We start from the raw sequence: 23,530 nt of genomic DNA, 5'->3' as shown, positions 1-23,530 counted from the left end.
GATTAAACATTGCCTTCAGGACAACGTCAACATTCACAAGCAGAGTTTCCAAGCCCCTTCATGATCTGGCCTCTGATAATCTTTTCAGTTCTATCTCCTGTCACATGCCTCACCCTTGGCAAGCTAGTTTCACTAAGCTACTAGCAATTTCCTTCAACATGCCATTTGTTTCCATTTTTGGCTCTGATGGGGTTCAGGGCAGGCCACCTCCAAATATGCCACTTTGGCATATTCATTATTTTGAATTAAAGTTACTTAAGAAACAGCTGGCACAAGAAAGACACTCTGACCTTCCTTTGTCCCCCTGAAATCAGGAAATAAATCTCTCATATGAAATGTACCCTCCCTGTACCAGGAGGGGAGAAGGCACCCTCATCACTAGAGACAGGAAATTCAGGGCCAAGAAGGCTGTATAAACAAACCTTGTTGCTTCTTCACTAACTTACTACCCTAAGTCCAAACTTCTTTGTCTTGTAGATTCTTCACAGACTTATTATTTTTTTGTCTAAAAAGTATAAAAGCTCCCTGTTTTGGTCACTTCTTTAAGTCTCATATTTCTATGAGCTCCAATAAGTCTAAATTAAATATTTTTTTCTCCTGTTCATCTGTCTTATGTCAATTTAATTATTAGACCAGACTAAGACCCTAGAAGAAAGGAAAAGTTTTCCTTGTGTATAGGTCATTGTATATGCAGAATGTTGGAAGTTCTCTGATGAATTCCCGCTTATCTTTTTTATAAATTCATGTATTTTATTTATTTATTTTTGTCTGTGTTGGGTCTTCGTTGCTGCATTTGGGCTTTCTCTAGTTGCTGCGAGCGGGGGCTACTCTTTGTTGTGGTGTGCGGGCTTCTCATTGCGGTGGCTTCTTTTGTTGCAGAGCACGGGCTCTAGGCACATGGGCTTCAGTAGCTGTGGCTTGCGGGCTCTAGAGCACAGGCTCAGTAGTTGTGGCGCATGGGCTTAGTTGCTCCACGGCATGTGGGATCCTCCCGGACCAGGGCTCGAACCCGTGTCCCCTGCATTGGCAGGCGAACTCTTAACCACTGCGCCACCAGGGAAGCCCTACTTGCTTATCTTTTAAGACTCAGTTCATATATGTGAAACCTTTTCTGACTCTCTTGAACTGCATCCCCTCTACTTATTCCATGCCCTGAATACCTGATGTTTTATAAATATTTGTATTTTTTAAACCTGTTTGACTTTCCTATTAGACATTTAATTCCTTGAGGATAGTGACCTTGTTTTCTTCATTATTTGTACACGTAATAACTAGAAGGCATGTGATATGCATTAAATAAATGTTTATTCCATGAATAAATAAAAATAAATACATAATCAATTGAAATCACTGTTGGGGGGATAAGGATTTGAAGAAGAACGTATACAGGAATGTCATTATTTGAAGTACTATAATCTTCTAGGAGTAAAAATTGAAGGTAATTGATCCGTAAGATTTGGGTATCAGATGATATAGAAGAATTCTTAGGAAGTGAGAGTCTTATTTGAATAAACTGTGATTATCAGCAATTTCAAATATTTCCCAGCTTGTGAAGCTTTGACTTTGCTTTATGCAGGATTGACATGCATGTCAACCACACAGTAAACAATGAAAGGGAAGTAAAAATCTGACTCATAAGCAAACTCAGTACTAAAAATGGAATTACCGCTTCATACACAACAGATGAGGTATGGACATTAAAGAGAAAAATGTGACCAAAGTAAAGAAGAAATGTTGCTCAGAGGAGTATTTTTTTGTTCTCTCCCTGAGCACCTACATATAGAAAACTCATGTTAAGAGCAGGTGAAGCAAATTTTAATGGCTGAAAGATGATTTAAAAAATACAACATTGACAGTAGGCCACAACACTTTCTTGTAATTACTCATCTGGGTGAGGACTTCAAAATGCAGTAGCCATAATTATCAGAGAAATGCAAATCAAAACTGCAATGAGGTATCACCTCACACTGTCAGAATGGCCATCGCTAAAAACTCTACAAATAATAAATGCTGGAGAGGGTGTGGAGAAAAGGGAACCCTCCTACGCTGTTGGTGGGAATGTAAATTGGTGCAGCCATTATGGAAAACAGTATGGAGGTTCCTCAAAAAACTAAAAATAGAGTTGCCATATGATCCAGCAATTCCACTCCTGGGCATATATCCAGACAAAACTATAATTCAAAAACATACATGCACCCCTATGTTCATAGCAGCACTATTTACAATAGCCAAGACATGGAAAAACCTAAATGTCCATCAACAGATGAATGGATAAAGAAGATGTGGTGTGTATATATATAATGGAATACTACTCAGCCATAAAAAAGAACAAAATAATGCCATTTGCAGCTACATGGATGGACCTAGAGATTATCATACTAAGTGAAGTAAGTCAGAAAGACAGATATCATATGGTATTGCTTCTATGTAGAATCTAAAATATGACACAAATGAACATATCTATGAAACAGAAACAGACTCACAGACATAGAGAACAGACTTGTGGTTGCCAAGTGGGGAGGGGGGTGGGGGAGGGAAAGAATTGGGAGTTTGGGATTAACAGATGCAAACTAGTGTATGTAGGATGGATAAACAACAAGGTCCTACTGTATAGCACAGGGAACTATATTCAATATCCTGTGATAAACCATAATGGAAAAGAATATGAAAAAGAATATATATATATATAACTGAGTTACTGTGCTATACAGCAGAAATTAACACAACATTGTAAATCAACTATACTTCAATAAAATTAAAAACAAATTGTAGCAGTAAAGGAAAGACTCCAGACAACATTTGCAACTCAAAATGTTTAGGCTGACTCAGGTATGATGATTATTTTACACACACACACACTCAAAACCCAAATATATGTTGGTTCAATTCTACTAATAGGCCTGTGCTTCAGATCTCAAGAGAATGGAATAATGATACAACCCAGGAAGAAAGAAAAAAGTATCCATGGGGCCAATATTACCCTTAGGGCAGAGAAGAGTTAACATAGCAGGCCTAACTGCTTATCCTTGGAAAGGCCTGCTTACAAGATTGGCCCTTGGCTGGAGTCTGGGAACTTGGATTTGGGAAGGGTTCTCACCATTCCCAGAACTGATAAGGGCGGCTCACTGTGCCTAGACTGTACAAACATTTTAAGGTTTATGCTGAACACCTGCTTGCCTTCTGGGAGTCTGGAATTCGGGGATGTGCTAAGCAAGGTGTGCCTATGTGACCAGCCCCCAGTAAAAACCCTGGGCACCGTATCTATAAGGACCACCTATAGTTGGCAACATTTCACATGTGTTGTCACAAGTTGTTTGTGACTCCACTGGGAGAGGACGCTTGGAAAATTGCCCCTGGTCTCCCCTGGACTTCTCCCCACGCCCATTTTCCCTGGGCTGATTGTGCTTTGTGTCCTTTCACTGTGATAAATCTCAGCCATGAGTACAACTATATTCTGAGTCCTGTGAGAACCCCCCCTTGAATCATCGCCTGGGGGTGGGCTTGGGAACCCCCGATACACCCTCAGACACAAAATGTGGTTGCTTTTATGACCTTACTTGAAAATCATTCTTACTTAATACTCTCAGACTCTCTCCCAGCATATCATCCTCTTTGATGTGCTACAAATATCCAGTTAAAGCAGAGCCTGCTTTAAAAAAAAAAAACTCATTGTTACATACAGAGTTCTAGAAAACAAAATATAGTTAGAAGTTGAAATTTCCCCCCAAAGAAGCCAGCTGGTTCTATCTAAGAGTGTCTGAATGCTGTAACTGACAATGAAAAAGTCTGTAGGTACGTGCAGCCCTCTGGGGATATTCTGTTTTGATGACAAGACACCTGACTCACTTTTCTAAAAAGTGAGATTTCCTTTTCTCTCTTTTCCACTTGGCAAGTCCTTGCTCAGCCTTCAAGATTTAGTTCAAATGTCACCTCCTTAGTGTAGCTTCTAAACTCCTTCAGGCCAAGTGGGTCCTTCCTTTGTCAGTTTGCACATTGTATTTTGTGCCCACTGCTTCCATAGACTGATTGGCTTACATTAAGATTGTTTACCTCTCTCTCCTGAACTTTGAGGTTCAGGACTAGGTCAAACCATCCACCAATCCCCAGACCACACCTTAGCGTGTGACAAAAAGCAGGTACCCAGAAACAGTTTGTCCCATAATATTAAATGAATCACTAGGCACCTATTTGATTCATAGATGAATTTAAATATATTTATGTTTGCAGGACCTTTCATTCCCTGAGGTACTCTGAGATATAACTGAGATCTTGGTTTTGAAAATTTTCTGAAAAGTATATTTTATAGCACTACATTACTCATTATTATGAATCATCATCATCTTTGAGAGTTCATATTATTATAAAATATACAAGTCCTGGCATTTTGAAAATGTGAAGTTAAGAATCACTGTTCTCGCTCTTGCTAGAGCCAGTATGGATCCAGACACTATCCCATTACACAGTATTTCGTCTTTTAAGAAACTGACCAAATATAATCACAGAGGAAGTGCCAAGTGGCTAACAGTTGTACTAATTCAAAGTAAACCAGATAACAAGAAAGCAATATTGGCCAGTAGTGCTGGTCTCTTAAAGATCAGCAAGGACCTCCTACTTCCCAAATACAGTGACCTTTTCTCCTCAGACTGCGGTGTCTGAAGCTGATGCTTTCCTGTTTCTGGAGACTCTCTCTTTCCTTGCTTTCTAGGGCACCACAATCTGTTATCTACCTTCCAGTTCTTCTGTCCTTTCTCTACTTTCCTCTCTGGCTTTCCATCCCCCTCCTACCCCTTAAGTGTGCTCACTCACTCATATTCTATCCATGGGCCTCTTTTCTTTCTGTTCCCTCACTTGAAAAAGAAGATAGTTAACAATTACCAAGCACCTGCTATTCAATTTAAGCCTCAAACTATTATATAGGTAGTATTATTATCCCCATTTTAAAGATGAGGAAGCTGAGGCACAAAGAGATTTAGTAAGTAGTCCCCGATCACATAGCTCACCAGGGGAAGAGGCTGGGATTGAAATCAGACAGCCCGGTTCCAGAGTCCAGACTCTTGACCACTCCATCACTCTTTTTTTATTTTTTAAAAAATTTTTATTGGAGTATAGCTGTTTACATTGTTGTGTTAGTTTCAGGTGTACAGCAAAGTGATTCAGTTATACATATACCTATATCCACTCTTTTTTAGATTCTTTTCCCATATAGGTAATTACAGAGTATTGAGTAGAGTTCCCTGTGCTATACAGTAGGTCCTTATTAGTTATCTATTTTATATATAGTAGTGTCCATCACTCTTTTTAGAAAGCATCTACAAAGCAAGACCCTTAGGTTCAGGGACTGGAAACCAATTGCAGTAGAGTGCTGAGTCTGGAAGAACTGAGGGTTGACTGTTTTCTTGTGAGTTCCTCAAAGGGATCTCAAAATCAGTTTACTTAAAACAGATACCATTTGCTCTGAAGTTGTGAGACCAGGCAACTGAAAAAATCTTGGTAACACTGACCCCAAACTCATTACCTTTATGACTTTCCTATCTCTGGAACTGATACTACCATAATGGTGGAGACTGCACCAATGAGATACTTTTCTGTGACTGTATCAGTCCAAAGTGATCTCTTCACTCGTCATTTACCCCTGGTGTGATGTAAACATCACAACCACTGTGTATTGCACAGTGTTGGGCACGTTGTCATCTTTTGTGAAAAGTATTTGCAGAATGAATGAACACATTTCTACCAGACTGTAAGTTCCAGAAAAGTAGGGGCAGTGACTCTCCTACGTTGTATTCTGTAGGGAAGTACAGAATCTCACTAAATAATCCTTCAATTAGGTGTATCTGTTGAATTCCATCGATTGGAATCAACCTTTTCAGATGGGCACATTTGAATGCAGTGGAAAGCTTATTTCAGGATTTAAGAAATAGTTGCATCACTTTTAAGGAGCTTATTAAATTCTAAAAAGAGCCAACTTAAAAGCCTTTTTATTGAACCAAGAGCGAAAGTAATGAAAACCAATTTTGCAAAGTTAAAAAAACAGTGAAGTTCTTAATAATAATTGTTTTTGAACTCCCCATTGCTTAACGATACATTTGTTTCTGAGTAAAACTTTTCTTTCCTCTTGGGAACTCCTTAACCAGTCCCAAAGTTACACAGTAATTGAAGTTGTTAACTACTCTGCCAAATGCAGATCATCTGCCTGGGAGTCTGAATCACTTTTAAAAGCTCACTAATACTGCTCGTGGTGCAGAAACATTCATGGATGGTTCAGAAAATTCCTGCAGATTCACTTCAGGTTTTTTTCTCAAGTTAAATTAAAGTATTATTAAATTTCATATGTTTTATTAGATCTAACATGTCTAGTCCAACTGTGTTCTTATGAAATTATTTCAGAGTATCTGGACTGTTATATTCTCTGTCTCCATCATTGGATCTGTAGACGCTGGATCTTGCCAGGGACTCTGGGGGATTTGCAGCTTTCTTCTTTGTACTTTGATATATTCCTTGACCATTTTTTTTTATAAAGAGCATTCCTCATTTTTATAAAATCAATATGTCATTACTTGATTTAAAATTTTTACTTTCTGTGTTTCAGGTTCAGTTCAGACAATGAAGGTCTATCGAGCTTCTGCTGTATGCTAAGATGCATATGGGTAAGATGGGGTTTCTTCCCTTACGGAGCTTTCAGCTCAGTTGGAGAGAGAAAAACATATATGGACAAAAGCATGTATGCTGGTGGTCTGTGCAGGAGACTATGGGGATGGAGGAGTTCTCTTGGAAGAGAGAGCCTGGGTATGACAAGGACAAGTAGTAACTGACCAGGAGGCTGGGGGCAGGAAAGGCAGAGGCCTAGAGATAAGAGAACCCTCTTACACTGCTGGTGTATGGAAAACAGTATGGAGTTTCCTCCAAAAATTAAAACTAGAGTTGCCATATGATCCAGCAATCCCACTCCTGGGCATATATCCAGACAAAACTGCAATTCAAAAAGATACATGCACCCTTACGTTCATAGCAGCGCTATTGACAACAGCCAAAACATGGAAACAACCTAAATGTCCACTGACAGATGAATGGATAAAGAAGATGTGGTACCTATATACAATGGAATATTACTCAGCCATAAAAAAGAATGAAATAATGCCATTTGCAGTAACATGGATGGACCTAGAGATTATCATGCTAAGTGAAGTATGTCAGAAAGAGAAAGACAAATACCATACCATATCACTTCCATGTGGAGTCTAAAATATGATGCAAATGAACATATCTACAAGATAAAAACAAACTCACAGATATAGAGAACAGACTTGTGGTTGACAAGGGGGAGATGGGGTGAGGGAGGGAAGGATTGGAAAAAAAAGAAACATCGGGGTTTTTGTGTCTTGCTGGGATTGCTGCTGAGTAATGTGCTGGGCACAGTCAGTGTGAAAAGATACTAGAGAGGTATCCAAAGACCAGCTCAAGAAAAGCTTCCTTCCTATTCTACAACTTTACACACATCCAGGCTTTATATATGTCCCCTAGTGGTGAATTTTAAAGAATAGCTACTGTCTAATATTGTCAGAAATGGAAACACAGATCTTTTTCTGTACATTTAGATACACTGCATGTACAAGCATCTTCCCTTAGCCTCACAGCTGTCTTACTTTGTGGCTTTATCAATCTACCTTGAGTTTTTGTTTTATTGAGCTCCTCTAAAGCCTAAAATATTCTTCGGGAATTTTCTCCTCTTCCTTGTCACGATGTATCATTTGTTCAATATGTTGCTAGGTTCAATTTTCTAAGATTTTATTTAGGATTTTAGCAACTATGTTCATAAGTGAGATTCACCCATAGTTTTTTCTTGCTCTCTCCTCCTTTCCCTTCCTCCTTTCCTCTTTCCCTTCTTTCTTTGCTAGCACTCTTTTTATCTGATATCAGGATTAGGGTTTTGCTAGTTAGCATAACAGAAGGAGAGTTGGAAACAATATTTTTAGAAGTTCTTGATCAGTGTAACGAGGAGAACATCTGTTCTTTGAAGGGTTAGGAGGCCCCCTGGGCCTGGTGGCTTTTTAGCAGTAATCTTGGATTGTCTTTTTTATTTCTTCCAAGGTTATTGATTTAGTCAGGTTTTCCACTTTTCATTTTTAAAATTATCGTATTGTAACATTGACTTTTTCATTTGATGTGCGGCTCTGTGAATTTTAAAACATGTAGATTTGTGTTACCCTTACCACAGTCAGCATATAGAACAGTTGCAACATCCCAAAACTTTCTCGTGCTCCCCTTCTAACCCCTGGCAACCACAGATCTGTTTTCCATCACTACAGTTTTGTCTTTTCAAGAGAGTCATATAAATGCAATCATACAGTATGGATCCTTATGTCAGATTTCCTTCACTTAGCAGAATGCGTTTGAGATTTATCCACGGTGTTGCTTGTATTGGTAGTTCATTTTTATAGCTGAGTAGTATTCAATTCTATGGAAGTATCACAGTTTGTTTATCCATTCTCTCATTGAAGGACATTTGCGTTGTTTCCAGTTCTGGGCTATTACAGCTAAAACAGTCATAAATATTTGCACACAAATTTTTTAATGCACACTGTTTTTGAGCATATGAGTTTATTTCTTTAGGGTAAATACCCAGGAGAGGGATTTTTGGGTCACATGATAAGTGTATGTTTAATTTTATAAGAAACTGCTAAACTACTTTCCAGAGGAGCTATACCATTTTGCATTCCCACCAACAATGTATGAGAGTTCCAGCATCACTCATTTTTGTTCTCTTGACTTGTTTTTAACTATATTTCTCTATAATGTTGATGGTGGCTTGTTTTTTGTTTTTTGGGTTTTTTTTTTTTTGATGGTGGCGTGTTAACTGCATATATTTGATAAGCTTTCATGGTGAGCTTTTGTGGCTGAAATTTATTTTTATTTATTTGGATTGCGATCTGTTGTTTTTCCTGTAACTAAGGATTCATGTCTTTCAAGCACTGTGGAGAATCCTTAGTCATTACCCCTTTGAAGGTTGTTTTTTTCCACATTCTCTTTAATTTCTCTTTCTGGAACTCTATTAAGTATATGTTGGACTCTTTCATGCTTTTCTACGTGCCTCTTTCTTTGTCTCTCATTCATATTTTCCAGCTCTTAATCTCTTTGTGTTGCATTCTGGGAAATATCCCAAGAAATGTCTTTCAAGTCACCAGTCCTCTCTTCAAATATATCTAATTCCTTAAATTGTCCACTGAGGTTTTAACTTTAGTGATAACATTTATCATTTCTAGAATTCATATTGCAATTATTCCTTATCCTTTTTGGTAGTATACTGTCCTTTTCTCAAATTTGTATTTTTTTATTTTAAAAATAACTTTAACACATGTATTTTACAGTGTTTATTTGTGATATGGTTCTCAGATCTGCTCTATTTCCTTGTTTTCTCACGCCTATGATTCTCTCACTTAGAGAAGAAAAGAAAGAAAGAAAAAAAGAAAGAAAGGGTACCTCTACTTAGAAGGGAAATAGATCAAAGTAATGAGTAAAGTGATGCATAATTTGGTAACTGGGAGGCAAGGGGGAGATTAGCTTGCCCTAAGAAATGGAGAACTTTTATAAAAATGTCAGGAAGAAGCACATTTCTTTAGAGTTTCAACAAATATGTTTATGTGCCTAAATACTACTTTCTCAGTCTCTGATCTTCCTGTTTCTAATACAAAATTAAAAATAAAGTGGCATTTATTGAGCACCCATTATATGGCTGCTACAATACTAAGTACTTTACATACAATTTCATGTAATTCTCATGGCCATCTATTTTACAGATGAGAAACTGCCACACAGAGAGGTTAAGCGGTTTTCCCTGAGATCACCCAGCTAGTAAGTAGCAGAGGTGGGATTTGAACACATGTCTTTCTCTAATTCTTGTCACTTCTATTTCTTATCACTTGACTTTGTTAAGATAATAGCGGTAGTAAAGGGGTCTGTTTTCCAAGATTTTCTTCAGTTCTCTTCTTTGTATCATTTGTAATCTCCTATCAGAGAACTCATTTTCAGTTTTAACAGCTATCTCTATGTAGTGTACTCCCAAATATTCTGTCCTCGGTACTAACATCTCCTTTAAGCTCCCCTAACCACTAATATCAAAGAAGTGGAACTGGACATTGCCTAATGGATAGCAAGAGGTGCACCTGTATAGCAGTTAAGTGCAAAGGCCTTGGCTGTGGACAGCTGGGATTTGAATTCCACTTCTATCACTTGTCAGCTGAGAAACTTGAACAAGTTGCTCAAACTCTCTGTGCCTATATTCTCATTTATAAAAAGAGAACGAGGTAAGTTTGCTATTATGTCTCAGACATATAATTTCTACCTCCCCCTGAAAGCATATCTTCCCTTTCTCCCCACCCCTTAGATGTAGGCACTTTCTTGTCTCATTGTCCCTAGAGCCCTTCCATGAAGTATTTTGAATCTAGCCCTTTCTTTACAGTTCCTTGGTCACCACACTTTACCCCATCTTTGAATTACTTTAAGACCCCCCTCCCCTGTTTTTGCTTTGCTCTCAGGTTTTTCTCTTTTAATTCATCCAGTCTTTTCTCCATATAATATACCTTGAATATTTCCTGCAAGTCTATGATTCTTTGTTATTAACATTTTTTCTGTTTCCTTTTTTTTTTTTCTGATGGTGAATTGCAAAAAATCCAACTCCTATACAACAGAGAAAATTAAAGACAGCCAAACTTTCCCTAGGACATAACCACTGTTAATTTGGTGCACATTTTACTTAACATTATATATAACCATTATTAAAATTAGGTGCATATTTTATTTAATATTATACATAACCACTATTAACATTTTGGTGCTTATTTCCACTAGTAACAATTTGTGCATAGTCTATGTAATATTTTACACCGCCACTATTAATATTTTGGTACATATTTTAATTAATATTGTGTATAAGGGTTTTCAACATTATCACTTGACCGTATATGTTGTTGACATATTGCCATGGTAGTGTTATAGATGTATATCATTATTTTTAAAAAATTGGTCTTTATTAAATATTGATTGAACACAAAACACTATTTATAAAGCATGTGTAAGGTATAAAGAATTTTCATACGATGAGCACTCATGTTCACGTCACTCTGTTTAAGAAATAGAACATTTTCGTCACCTTTGAATTCCTGTTCCCTTCCTACTCAATTGTAGCTCTTATCATGTATTTCCACTTATCACATTCTTACTTTTCATTCTAGTTTGCATATATGTTTGTATAGCTAAACAATATATTGTTTGCTTTTGTGTGTTTTTGAAATTGATATAAATAGATCATTTTGTATGTTGTCTTCTGCAACTTGATTTTTTTCCCCCTCCACTTTATGTCTCTTTTGGGATTGTGACTGGAATGACATTAAGGAGAATTGATATGTTCATGATATTGAATCTTCCAGCCCATGAATGTAATATATTTCTCCATTTATTTAGGTCTTCTTTAATGCCTTTCAATGTAGTTTATCATTTTCTCCCTAAATGTCTTGCTTATCTTCTGTTAGCTTTATTCCTAGATAGATATTACTTTTTGATTTATTCTAAATGGTCTTTTTAAAAGTTAGTTTTCTAGCTGTTTGTTGTTGGTAGATAGAAGTGCAATTGATTTTTTAAAAAATGAAACTGCTTATTTAACATCTGGAAACAGGACAAAAACATTTATTTGTTTATGAATACATACAGCTGTAGTGAAATTCTATAAATTTGGTTGGAAAGATGGATGGAAACTTCAGGATAGTGTTATTTGGAGAGGCAGAGGGAATGGGATTAAGGAGAGGCAGAAAGAGGACATTAATGGTATCCATAACATTTTATTTCTTTGTGAAGCAAATATGGCTAAATATTAAGATTTGTTAAGGCTGCATAGCAGGTATATGAGTGATTATTTTATTATTCTTTGTACCTTTTTGAAATAGGTCATAATTTTTAAAAATGAGATACACAATATTAATTATATGCTCAAAATAAATCACTTTCATGATGGACGACCTCAGAATCCATTAATTCTATTGATTATTCTAAATTGGACCTTGTAGAGTGGGGGCTGTGTACTGAACCCAGGCTCCAGATGTGATTTTTTTTTGTGCTCTATAATTAAACAAATGAACCAGCAATGAAATGCCAGAGATTTTACGTAAGAATCTGGATCTCTGAATTCTCTTAAAACGTTAGAAAATCTGACAACACTATATTTTCATGAGGTAATTGTCAATTAGATACGAATAAGTAGTGGCTGCCTGTTTGTTTATTGACTGTTTATTATGAAAAATTTCCAACATTTTCAAAGATAGAGAGAAGGGCACAATGAGCTCCCAGACACCCATTGTTGAAATTCAACAGTTATTGACTCATGGCCAATTTTGTTATATCTATTTGCGCTGATCTCCCGATCCCTGGGTTAGTTTGAAGCAAATCCCAGACATTGTATCATTTCATCCATAAGTACTTTAGTATTTATCTCTAAAAGATAAGTACCTTCAGAAGACGTAACCATGATTTTATTGTCATACCTAAAACATTTAACAGTAATTCCTAATATAACCAAATATCCAATCAATATTCAAAATTTCCCCATCTTCTCAACTTTATTTTACTGTTTGTCCAAGTAAGAATTCAAATAAGGCCCTTACACTGCGTGGGTTTGATATATTTCTTAAATCTCCGGGATGTTGTAGTGAGACTTAGATCAACACTGTTCAATAAAATTTTCTGTGATAACCCAAAATGTTCTATATCTGTGTACTCAATGTGGTAGCTACTAAGCCATGTATGGCTATTGAGCACTTGAAGTGTGACTAGTGCAACTGAGGAAATGAATTTTTAATTTTATTTAATTTTAATGAATTAAAAATATTTCCTTATAGCTTTATTGAAAGAAAATTCACATACCACAAAGTTCACCTTTTAAAGTGTACAATTCAGTGGCTTTTAATATATTTACAAGTAGTACATTGATCATCATTTATTCTAGAACATTTATGTCATCCCTAAAAGAAACCCATTAGCAATCACTCCCCATTTCTCCTGCTCCCAACCCTCAGCAACCACTAACCTACAGCCTTTCTCTATGGATTTGCCTATTTGGATATTTCATATGAGGAACTTATACAATATATAGCCTTTTGTATATTGCATTTTTCACTTCACATAATGTTTTCAAGGTTGATCAACTGATACATTAATATGAATCAGTTAATTTATATAATTTTATGGCCAAATAATGCTCCATTGTATGCATATACCATAGTTTGCTTATCCATTCATCAATTGATGGACATTTGGGTTATTTCCACTTTTTAACTCTTATGAATAATGTTACTATAAACATTCATGTACAAGTTTTTGTGTGGACATATGTTTTCAATTCTACTGAGCATATACCTAAAGATGGAATTTCTGGGTCATGTGGTAAAACTCTGTGTTTAACTTTTATAGAAACTGCCAAATGGTTTTCCAAAGCAGATGTAATATTTTACATCCCATTAGGAATGTATGCAGGTTCCAAATTCTCCACATCTGCACCAATACTTATTATTGTCCATCTTTTTGAGTATAACCAATCTAGTGGGTGTGAAGTAGTATCCCATTGTGGTTTTGATGTCCATTTCCCAAACAACTAATGATATTGAACATCTTCTCATATGTTTACTGGCCATTTGTATATCTTCTTTGGAGAAATGTCTATTCAAATCCTTTGTCCATTTTTAAATTGGGTCACTTGTCTTTTTTGTTGAGTTGTACGAGTTCTTTATAAATTCTAGATACAAGTCCCTTAGAAGATATGTGATTTCAGATATTTTCTCCCTTGCTGTGAGTTGTCTTTTCATTTCTTGATGGTGTCCTCTGAAGCATGAAAGTTTTTAAATTTGATGAAATCAATTTGTCTATTTTTCTTTTGTTGCTTGTGCTTTAGGTGTCATACCAAGAAAATCATTGCCTAAACTAAGTTCAAGATTTACTCCTATATTTTCTTCTAAGAGTTTTACAGTTTTAGCTCTTACATGTAGGTCTCTGGTCCATTTCAACTTAATTTTTGTTTATGGTATGATGACCATGTATTGGTGTGTAGCAGGGGTACAAATTCATTCTTAAGATATGGATATCCAGTTGTTGCAGCACTATTTGTTGAAAAGATTATTCTTTCCTCCACTGAATTATCTTGGCACCCTTGTCAAAAATCAATTGACTGTAAATGTAAGAGTTTACTTCTGGACTGTCAATTTTATTCCATTGATCTGTATGTGACCTTTATACCAGTAACACACTGCCTTGATTATGGTAGCTCTGTAGTAAGTTTTGAAATTGGGAAGCACAAATCCTCCAACTTTGTTCTTCTTTTTCAAGACAGTTTTAACTATTTTGGGTCCCTCGCGTTTCCATGTGAATTTTCAGATCAGGTTTTCTGCAAAAAAGCATTTTAAATTATGATAGTCATTGCATTAAATTTTTAGATCAATATGAAAAACATTGCAGTCTTACCAATATTAAGTCTTCCAATCCATGAAATGGATATCTTTCCATTTTTTTAGGTTTTTTTTTAGTTTCTTTCACTGATGTTTTGTAGTTTTCATGTATGAGTGTTTTAGTTTTTGGTTAAATTGATTCCTTAGTATTTTATTCTTTTCGATGCTATTGTAAATATTAATTTAGCTTTCAAATTGTTCATTGTTAATGTACAGAAATACAATTGATTTCTGTGTATTGGTCATGTATCCCTGAGAGCATTGTTGAACAGAGTGGCAAGAGTGAACATTCTTGTCTTGTTTCTGATCTTAGGGAGAGAGTATCCTATATTTCACTATCAGACGTGATGTTACCTGTGTGTGTGTGTTTTTATTTTATTTTTGTTGTTGTTGTTGTTGTTGTTTTTTGGTGTGTGTGTGTAAGGCTTTTATTAGGTTGAGGAAGTTCCCTCCTATTCTCAGTTTGTTGAGTGTTTTTATCAAAAAACAGTGTTGGATTTTGTCAAATGCTTTTTCTGTGTCTATTGAGATGATCATGTGGTTTTTGTCCTTCATTCTATTAATATGATATATTACATCAATTAATTTTCGGATGCTAACCCAACTCTGCATTCTTGGAATAAATCCCACTTGGTCATGGTGTATACTCTTTTTTATATATAGCTGGATCTCGCTTGCTAGTATTTTGTTGAGGATTCCTGTATCTCTGTTTTTAAGGGGTATTCATAACTTTTCTTTTCTTGTGATACTAGCCTAATAGAATGGGTTAGGGAGTGCTCCCTTCTCTTCTATGTTTTGGAAGAGTTTGTGAAGGTTGGTGCTAATTCTTCTTTTAAATGCTCAGGATGAGGACTTGAAATGTGGATATAACCCAAGTGAGCACAAAATAATGAAGAGCATCAATTTTCAGGAGCTCAGAGGAATGGGGCAGTGATATTTATGAGGACATCAGGGCAAGGGAGGCTTGAGAGGCAAGGCTTCAATGGAGGAGAAAAGGAAGTTCCAGCAGAAATACTGTCAAAGGCACTCCCTCCTGCTGCCAAGGGCTCTTGCATCTTGTCGAAAGGCTCTAGATTGCAGGATGACCTCATTCCTCAAAAGAAATTCTCCAACCGGGCAAATATTTCCTTGCTCATAGGCTAGTTTGGGCTTGCTCAGAAGTGTTAGCTCTGCTGGCCTCCCCTGCGCTTTCTTCATCCACGGGTGTGTGTAACATAGATTCTTTGAACATCAATAACAGCGTTTCCCAGCACTGGTCCTGACATGCCCCAAAGTGTTTTCAGTTATTTCCAGGGGTGTCTTGCAATTCTCAGAACTAGTTTACTTTCAATTTATTTTAAAGAGAGATACACGCCATTTCAGATGTTCCTTTGTGGTAGATGTGTCAGAGCAGAAGGAATGGGAAGATAGGTGTCATGGAAGGAAAACAAAGCAAGAAGAAAAGTTGCAAGTTGCAGAAGACTGAGAATCTCCGATCTAGGGTATTTAGAAGTGTTCACTCTGTCCTAATCACTGATTAATCCCAATGTCTGGAAGCGGTCCTGGCACATCAGAGTAGATGCTCAATAAATATTTGCTAAATGGAAAACGATTGAATCAATGAATGTAAGACTCTATGTGTGAAGTATCTACAGAAGTACAAAAGTGGAGGTATCAGTGTGCTCAAAGGAGATAGCATGTGTGAACAGCCAGGGCGATAGATGTGTGTGGCGGACTCAGGTCCTAGATTTTTCGGACAGCTCTAATTTAAGATATTTTGTTCTGTTACTCCCTTAAGAAAGTCATTCTTATTAGAACCGCTTTTCTGTTTGGAAAATATCCTCCTTGTAGAAGGCAGAGGCCTTCTGTGTGTGGAGTGTGTGAGTTGTGACATATTGAAGAGGACACTGGACTTGGAATCAGAAGGTGGGAGTCCCAGCTCTACTACTTGCCCCATAGATGGGATGACCAGAAACATTTATAAACACACAAGGGAGCAATCTGCCACAAAGAAGAGTCAGCCAACACAGGAAAGAGGGAAGGTGAACATCAGAGGGTAGAATTGTTGGTTAAAGACCCTAAACTAAGTATTTTAAAAATGATTAAAGAGAAAATAAGCAAGAGAAATTATAAGAGCAGGATCCCACTTAAAAGAAAGAACATATAGACTTAAAAAGAACAAGGGAAACTTCTAGAAATAAAAGTATATTTATTGAAATGAAAATTTCAATGTATTGGCTATAATCACTTTTAAAACATTTAATATTATTTGGTAAAACTGAAGACGTTCAATTGTCTTAAAGAAGTTATAAGTACAGAAATAAACACTAGAACAAAAACACAAGCCTTCTTGAACACCAAGAGAATTTATAAATTACAATAGCAAAGAAAACACATCATGAAGAAAAAGAAGCAGTAAATGTACATAGTTTACATGGTGATTACAATATAAAATAATATATCAGAGTTGAGATAAAAAAAATATGTCCTATCAAGAAGTGTGAATGGGCTTAACTCACCTACTAAAAGAAAAATATTTTCAGTATGGCTTACAAAGCAAGACCCAAATATCTGGTGTATGCAGATACATTCAAATCAAAATGAGTCAGACAGGCTAAAAATAGAGGCATAGGCAAATGAAAATAACAAATAAGTGGGGACTGTGAGATCAAGGATATCAAACAAAGTAGAATTCAGGCCAAAAAATAATTAAATGTGACAAAAAAGGATATCTTATTTCAATTTCACAATGTAGGTATAACAGTTATGAAAACCTATGCACCAAATCTCTAAAAATCTTTAAAAAGCAGAAACTATAGATGCAAGATGATACAGATAGAAACAGATTGCTAATAGGAGACTTTAATAGGTCATTCCTAGTGCAGAACAGATCAAGTGGCAGAAATATAAGTAAGGATACAGAAGAAGTAAACAACATAATCAATAAAATAGATCTCATTTACATATAACGAACTTTAGAACTGAATAATAGGGAGTACGCCTTCCTTCTCAGCTACGCATAGCATAGTTACAAAAATCCATGAAATATTAGGTCACAAAGAAATCGACAGTAAGTTTTATACAATGGAAATATTACAAACAATACTTTATTATCACAGTAAAATAGAACTAGGATTAAAAATTTTTTTCCAGCTAGAAATTTAAAAGTCTTCTATTAAACAACTGGAGTGAAATGGAAAATACAAGCCAACATTACAGAATATCTTTAAAAACAAACAAACCAGTATGAAAACACTACATATCAGACACTATTGGATACATTTAAAGTAGAACTCAGAGGAAAAATTCATATACTTAAACACTTAAATCAATAAAAATGAATGAATTATGTCAACTTAAAAAGTGAGAGAAAGAACAACAAATGAGCCGTAAGAAAGGACAAAGAAGAAAAAAATAAAGGCAAAAGCAGAAAAATAACGAAGATTAGGAATAGAGAACAGTAGGTCAGAGTAATAAATCAAAATTCTGGTTCTTTGAAAAAAGTAACAAAATATATAAACCACTAGCTAAATTAATCAAATGGAAAAGGGAGAAACACAACTACAAAATAAGAAAGACAAAGGAGAAACAGACAAGGATGGAGCAAAAAACTGAGCGAGAGCTACAAATGGGAAAAGAATGAACCAGACTGTTTTTCAAATGAGTAACATAATCAGTCTAAACAGGGAGGAGAGGACAAGAGTGGGGAAACACAGCCAACTCATTTTGGAACACAGTATTTTGACTAAATACATTAAGACTAAAGAAAAAAAAACCCTGAAAACATATATTGAACTTTAGTTAGTAGGTTTGTTTTCACAATAACATGAGTTAGCTATTCTGAAACTGCTTTGGGGGTCTTTTAATATTGAGCAAATAAGTAAATATTTTGAGGGTAATTGGAATCAGATTTCTTACAGTTTGAGAAGGGCATTATAGATGTGGAAAGGGGAACTCGACCACATACTCTATTGTGTTGACTGAAATTGGACATATCAGTATAAACTCAAGGGTTTTAATATGTCTTTATATCTATCTATCTATCTATCCATCCAAAGACAGAAATGGAAAGAGACATACTATCTGTGCCTATCTATGTCTGCCTATACCATAGATATCTCGAATATCTTGTAGTGACAGAGTACAAGGAAGTACTTGAAAAATGGTAGGGAAAATCAAAAGAACAGAGGAGTCAGCTTAGAGGGACTCCCACTGACCAAATGTAGGACGATTTTAACATCAAAATAAATAATAATAGTAACAGATCATAATGCACGGAATAAAACAAGAGTCTGTAGACCATTCTGATGTAAATGAATGAATAAATAAATAAATGGAGAGAAAGAAAAGTTCTTCCTTGTAGAAGAATGCCAACTAATATATGTAGAAGGAATGGTGGAGTTAAGGAATCATCCTTTGGCAATCACAGTGGTAATAAATGATTTGGGCAAAATCATCATTGATGCTAGTAGTTTAATGAGGAACTCGGTATTTACATAGTTCCAAATGATCGCCTCACAGAATTCTTATTAATCAGAAAGGCAAAAAAAAAGTCACTACAGTGGAGAAACTTGGCATGCACCACCTTAACCAGTGATCAAAGTTAACTTCACAGTTGATGGTTAAAATACACATTATGTACCTGCTCCTTTGATGAATGAGAAGGACACAGCGTTCCTCTTGTGGTGTTCCTGCTAAAATGCCATGAACAAAAAGACAGTCATTTACTCAGGAGAAAACACTGGTCAAACCGAAACTGAAGAACATTCTACCAAATAATGTTCTTATTCTTGTTGAAGAGGCCTATTCTCTTCAACAATATCAAGGTCAGGAAAGACAAAGAAAGATGGAAGAACTGTTCCAGATCAAAGGAGAATAAAGAGATGTGACAACTAATTTGTGATGTTAGATGAGATTCTGGACCAGATTTTTTAAACTAATTTTTTTTGCTAAAAAGAACGTTTTGGGGACAATTGACAAAATTTGAATTAAATATTTTAGATTAGGAAATAGTACTCAATTAATACCAATTTTCTGATTTTGATTATTGTACTTCAGTTATGTAAGAGAATGTCCTTGTTATTAGGAAATATATACTGTAGTATTTAGGGGTAAAGGGACATGATGTCTGGTATTTACTCTAAAATGGAAAATTTGGATATACAGAAGGAATGATAAAACACAAATGGTAAAATATAAAACAATTGGGGGAATCTGGGTGAAGGGCAAACAGGAGTTGTTCGTACTATTCTTGCTACTTTTCTATTAGTTTGAAATTATTTCAATTTAAAAAGTAAGAAAAAAGAAACATTTAAAAATATTTGTAAGAACATGTAGGAGAATAATTTTGTTCTACAGGATTTTTTGAATTTACATACAAAGCACAAACCATAATGGGAAAGAATGATCTAAGTAGAGTAAAATGACATATTCATGTACAATAAAGAAATCTATAAATGGAGAAGACAAACCACAAATGATGAGAAAATATTTACTATGCCTAAAATTAGTATCCAGAGTATATATTAAAAGTTACAAATGATCAAATAGAGAAATCGGCAAAGGATATGAATGGATGAGTCACAGAAGAAGGTAACAAGCCTGTGAAAGGATGACCAACTGCACTAGGAATTAGGGAGAAACAAATTAAAATAACAATGGCATACCATTTCACATTTATTCAGATGATTGTTCAAAATTATACAATTTGATAATACCTATTGTTGAAAGGATGAAGGTGAAAGGGGAACTTTCTTAATCGGTTCAAAGATTCTGGAGATCCAGTACAGATGAAGGTGTGAACAATTCCACCTTTAGGTATATAGCCTAGATAATCTCCAAAGAAACAGGAGAGGGTTGTTCTTTGCAGCATTGTTGATAACTACTGAAAAATTGCAAACAACCTCATCGTCATCAACAGATGACATCAACAGCTGACAACAGAGGGATCAGTGATTTGTGGTATAATCATACAATTCGTTTAAAATGGATGAAATAGATCTACATGTGTTAACATGTAGAAATCTCAAAAACAAAATCTTAGGTGAAAAAAGCAGGTAGCAGAAATTTATAGTGTAGGGCTTCCCTGGTGGCGCAGTGGTTAAGAATCCACCTGCCAATGCAGGGGACACGGGGTCAAGCCCTGGTCCAGGAAGATCCCACATGCCGCTGAGCAACTAAGCCCGTGCGCCATAACTACTGAGCCTGCGCTCTAGAGCCAGGGAGCCACAACTACTGAGCCCACATGCCACAACTACTGAAGCTCGCATGCCTAGAGCCCGTGCTCCACAACAAGAGAAGCCACTGCAATGAGAAGCCCGCGCACCACAACGAAGAGTAGCCCCCACTAGCTGCAACTAGAGAAAGCCCACGCATAGCAACGAAGACCCAACACAGCCAAAGATAAATAAATAAAATAAATAAATTTAAAAAAAAAGAAATTTATAGTGTAAAATTTATAAACACAGAAAAACAATAATGTATGCTTTTAATGAATAAAAAAGGAGATAGAGTCCCTGCCCTGGAAGAACTTGGGGGCATTTGAAGAGAGTCAAATAAAACCATGATTACAATGCAGTACCACAAAAGCCACCATTAGAATGGGCACCTAATACAGATGGGGGAGTGGAGAAGGTGGAGGAAGTTTTTCCAGAAATGACAAAGCCTTCCACACCTCTCTCCCACACTTAACCAAGTCCTGAAAGACAAGAAGGGGTTACCCAGGTTAAAGATAGGAAGGAAGGGTGTTTTCTAGCAGATAGTGACATTTGCAAAATCCCAGAGGGGAGAAACTGCAGAGCCCGGTTTGGAAACTGCCAGTGGTTTCTCGAAGCTGGAGTAGAGGAGCGAGGCAAAGAAAGGGATGGAGGGAGTTCGTGGGCGCCTTCTGACATAGGCTCTGACTGGGCTAAGGAGCTGGCCTGCCTCGTGAAGGATAGAAGAATATTGAAGCAGAAGAGTTACCAGGTGCATCATGAATTATATAAGAGGATGGCTCTGGAGGCAAGATTATTTAGTTGTTTTTTGTTGTTGTTGTTTGCTTGTTTTAAAAGAAAACCAGACAAGAAATAATGGGGTCTCGATTGAGACAGAAGGGGTGGTGGCTGAGAGATACCCAGCGTGTCCAAACTGTAGAGTAGGACTCAGGGAGGGATTAGCTGTAGCCGTGGGGAGAGGAGCTTCTGGCTTGGGCATCTTGGGTGCATGATGGACTGACAGAGGTTGCATTTTGTGCCAACTCACGCCGCCCCTGGCCACCATGATTGCACCAGGAACGAGCATCTTACAAATGTTTAGTTCAAATATAAAAAGATACAGAGGAAGGACTGAGGATGGTGGTGACCGCTGAATGGGTTTTCTCCGGTGCTGGTGATCGCGCGGGTGGGGGTGGGGAGACAGATGGGGGGTATGTGTGGCTTTGGATTCATCTGGAACGTTTTCATTACGAAATTAAAGCTGATGTAAATGTAACATTCACTGGTGTTACATTTCTGGGAGCACACGGGTGTCATCTTATTTTCTGCACTTTTCTGTGTGTTTGAACTAAATTTAATAACCAAATGGCAAGAAATGTGCAAGCAACAGAGGAGCTTCAGTACATGAAAGGCTTTGAGCCCCATCCAAGGGTTAAACCAGCGAGCCGCGGGGGCGGGGAATGGTGCGGTCGTCAGCCTTTGTGCCTGCACAATGCGTGTGGAGAGAAAAGCCTCGGGAGACCCGTACCCGGCTGAGTGGGTGGGGTGGGGTGGGGAGGGGAGGTGCGGGCGGGGAGCTTTTCCCCTAGCCCCGCCCCGGCCCCGCCCCGAGCCCCCGGCCTGTCGAAGCCCCTTCTCCTTTCGTGACACCTATTTCGGTCTCTAGGTAACGTGGGGTCGGGGGTCAAACAGCGCGGCCGCAGGGTGGCAGCTGCCTGCCGGCCCCTCTTCTCGGTCCCTTGACCCTCGGACGCTCAGAGCCATGGCGCTGCCGCTGCTGCAGGGCAACAGCTTCAACCGCGACGTGATTAGTGAGGGCGCCCGAGGTCAGAGGTCCCGGCCGGAGTCTGGGGTGCAGGTGTGGACACTTCCCCGGCCCCTACTGGAGGCCTCCTGACGCTGCTTCGCCTTCTGTGGATTGGGCGCAGCTTGGACCGAAGTTTGCAGGCTGGTGGAACCCTTACTCTCTACCTCCCCTTCCCCCTCTCTCCAACTGCATCTGGATACTTTTCCTACGTTAGATACAGAAGTGGAGTCCTTACAGGTGTTAGGACCCTCGATGGGAGCCGATGGTAGGTTGCTGATGATAGTCATCATTGAGCGTTGAAGGTGTGCCAGGAGCTGTGCTTTAATCACCTTACACAGCATTAGATGTTCCCGACAGCCCTTTGCATTAGCTACTATTTTTAATTCCCATTTTGCAGTGGAGGAAACTGAGGCACAGAGTGATGAGTCAGTCACTCACTGGCCAGAGCTACACAATCTCAGTGGTGAAGCTGGGTTCCCTCCAGGCAACCAGTCTCCACAGCCCGGGAGCCTAATCACGACGAGCCTTAATACCCTTTGTGAAAGAGTTTGCTATTAGAGTGAAGAAACCTGGCACTCTCAAGGCTGGTAGGGGGCAGATAAGGGTTCCACCTGCCTATAAAGTTTGATCCTAAACTTTATAGTGAAGGATCCAAAGGTGGAGGAGTTCTTTCTTCATTTAGAATTGGCAATGGTTCATTTCAAAACAAGATGAAAGTACCAAACGACACAACACAACAACATTAAAAACCTTGAGCATGCAAGAACTTTTGCCAGTAAATAGCATCTTATTTAAACCACGGCAGAAAAATGATTCAGGTTTTTGTTTGCACTGGTCACTACTCTTTACTTGGATTTTCCAGTTGTGTCTGTAGGAAGTAGGTAAGTAATACACTGATGGGAGGGAACTTGCTGGAGCCACTCAAGGTATTTGTGTAAACCTCTGTTAAGTTTAGAAAGCAGGCAGCAGATTGAAGCATTGGACTTTATGGATCCTTTACAGCGTCTGCATCCAAGTTGTTGGCCCTAAAGTACCACTTATCTTTATAGCTTCAGGCCACTGCATTC

General features: G+C 37.5%; 1 protein-coding gene across 1 annotated transcript in view; it reads left to right on the top strand.

The window, feature by feature from the left end:
* Positions 1-23,530, top strand: part of EFHC2 (EF-hand domain containing 2) — a 187,663-nt gene that overhangs the window by 7,340 nt on the left and 156,793 nt on the right. The window contains 1 exon segment of the mRNA XM_082378301.1: positions 6,590-6,647. Coding sequence (XP_082234427.1) covers positions 6,590-6,647 — 58 coding nt within the window.

This window comes from Balaenoptera borealis, assembly GCF_965194805.1.
Source record: "Balaenoptera borealis genome assembly, chromosome: X".
Taxonomy (NCBI): Eukaryota; Metazoa; Chordata; class Mammalia; order Artiodactyla; family Balaenopteridae; genus Balaenoptera; species Balaenoptera borealis.
This window is presented reverse-complemented; position numbering and strand designations above follow the sequence as displayed.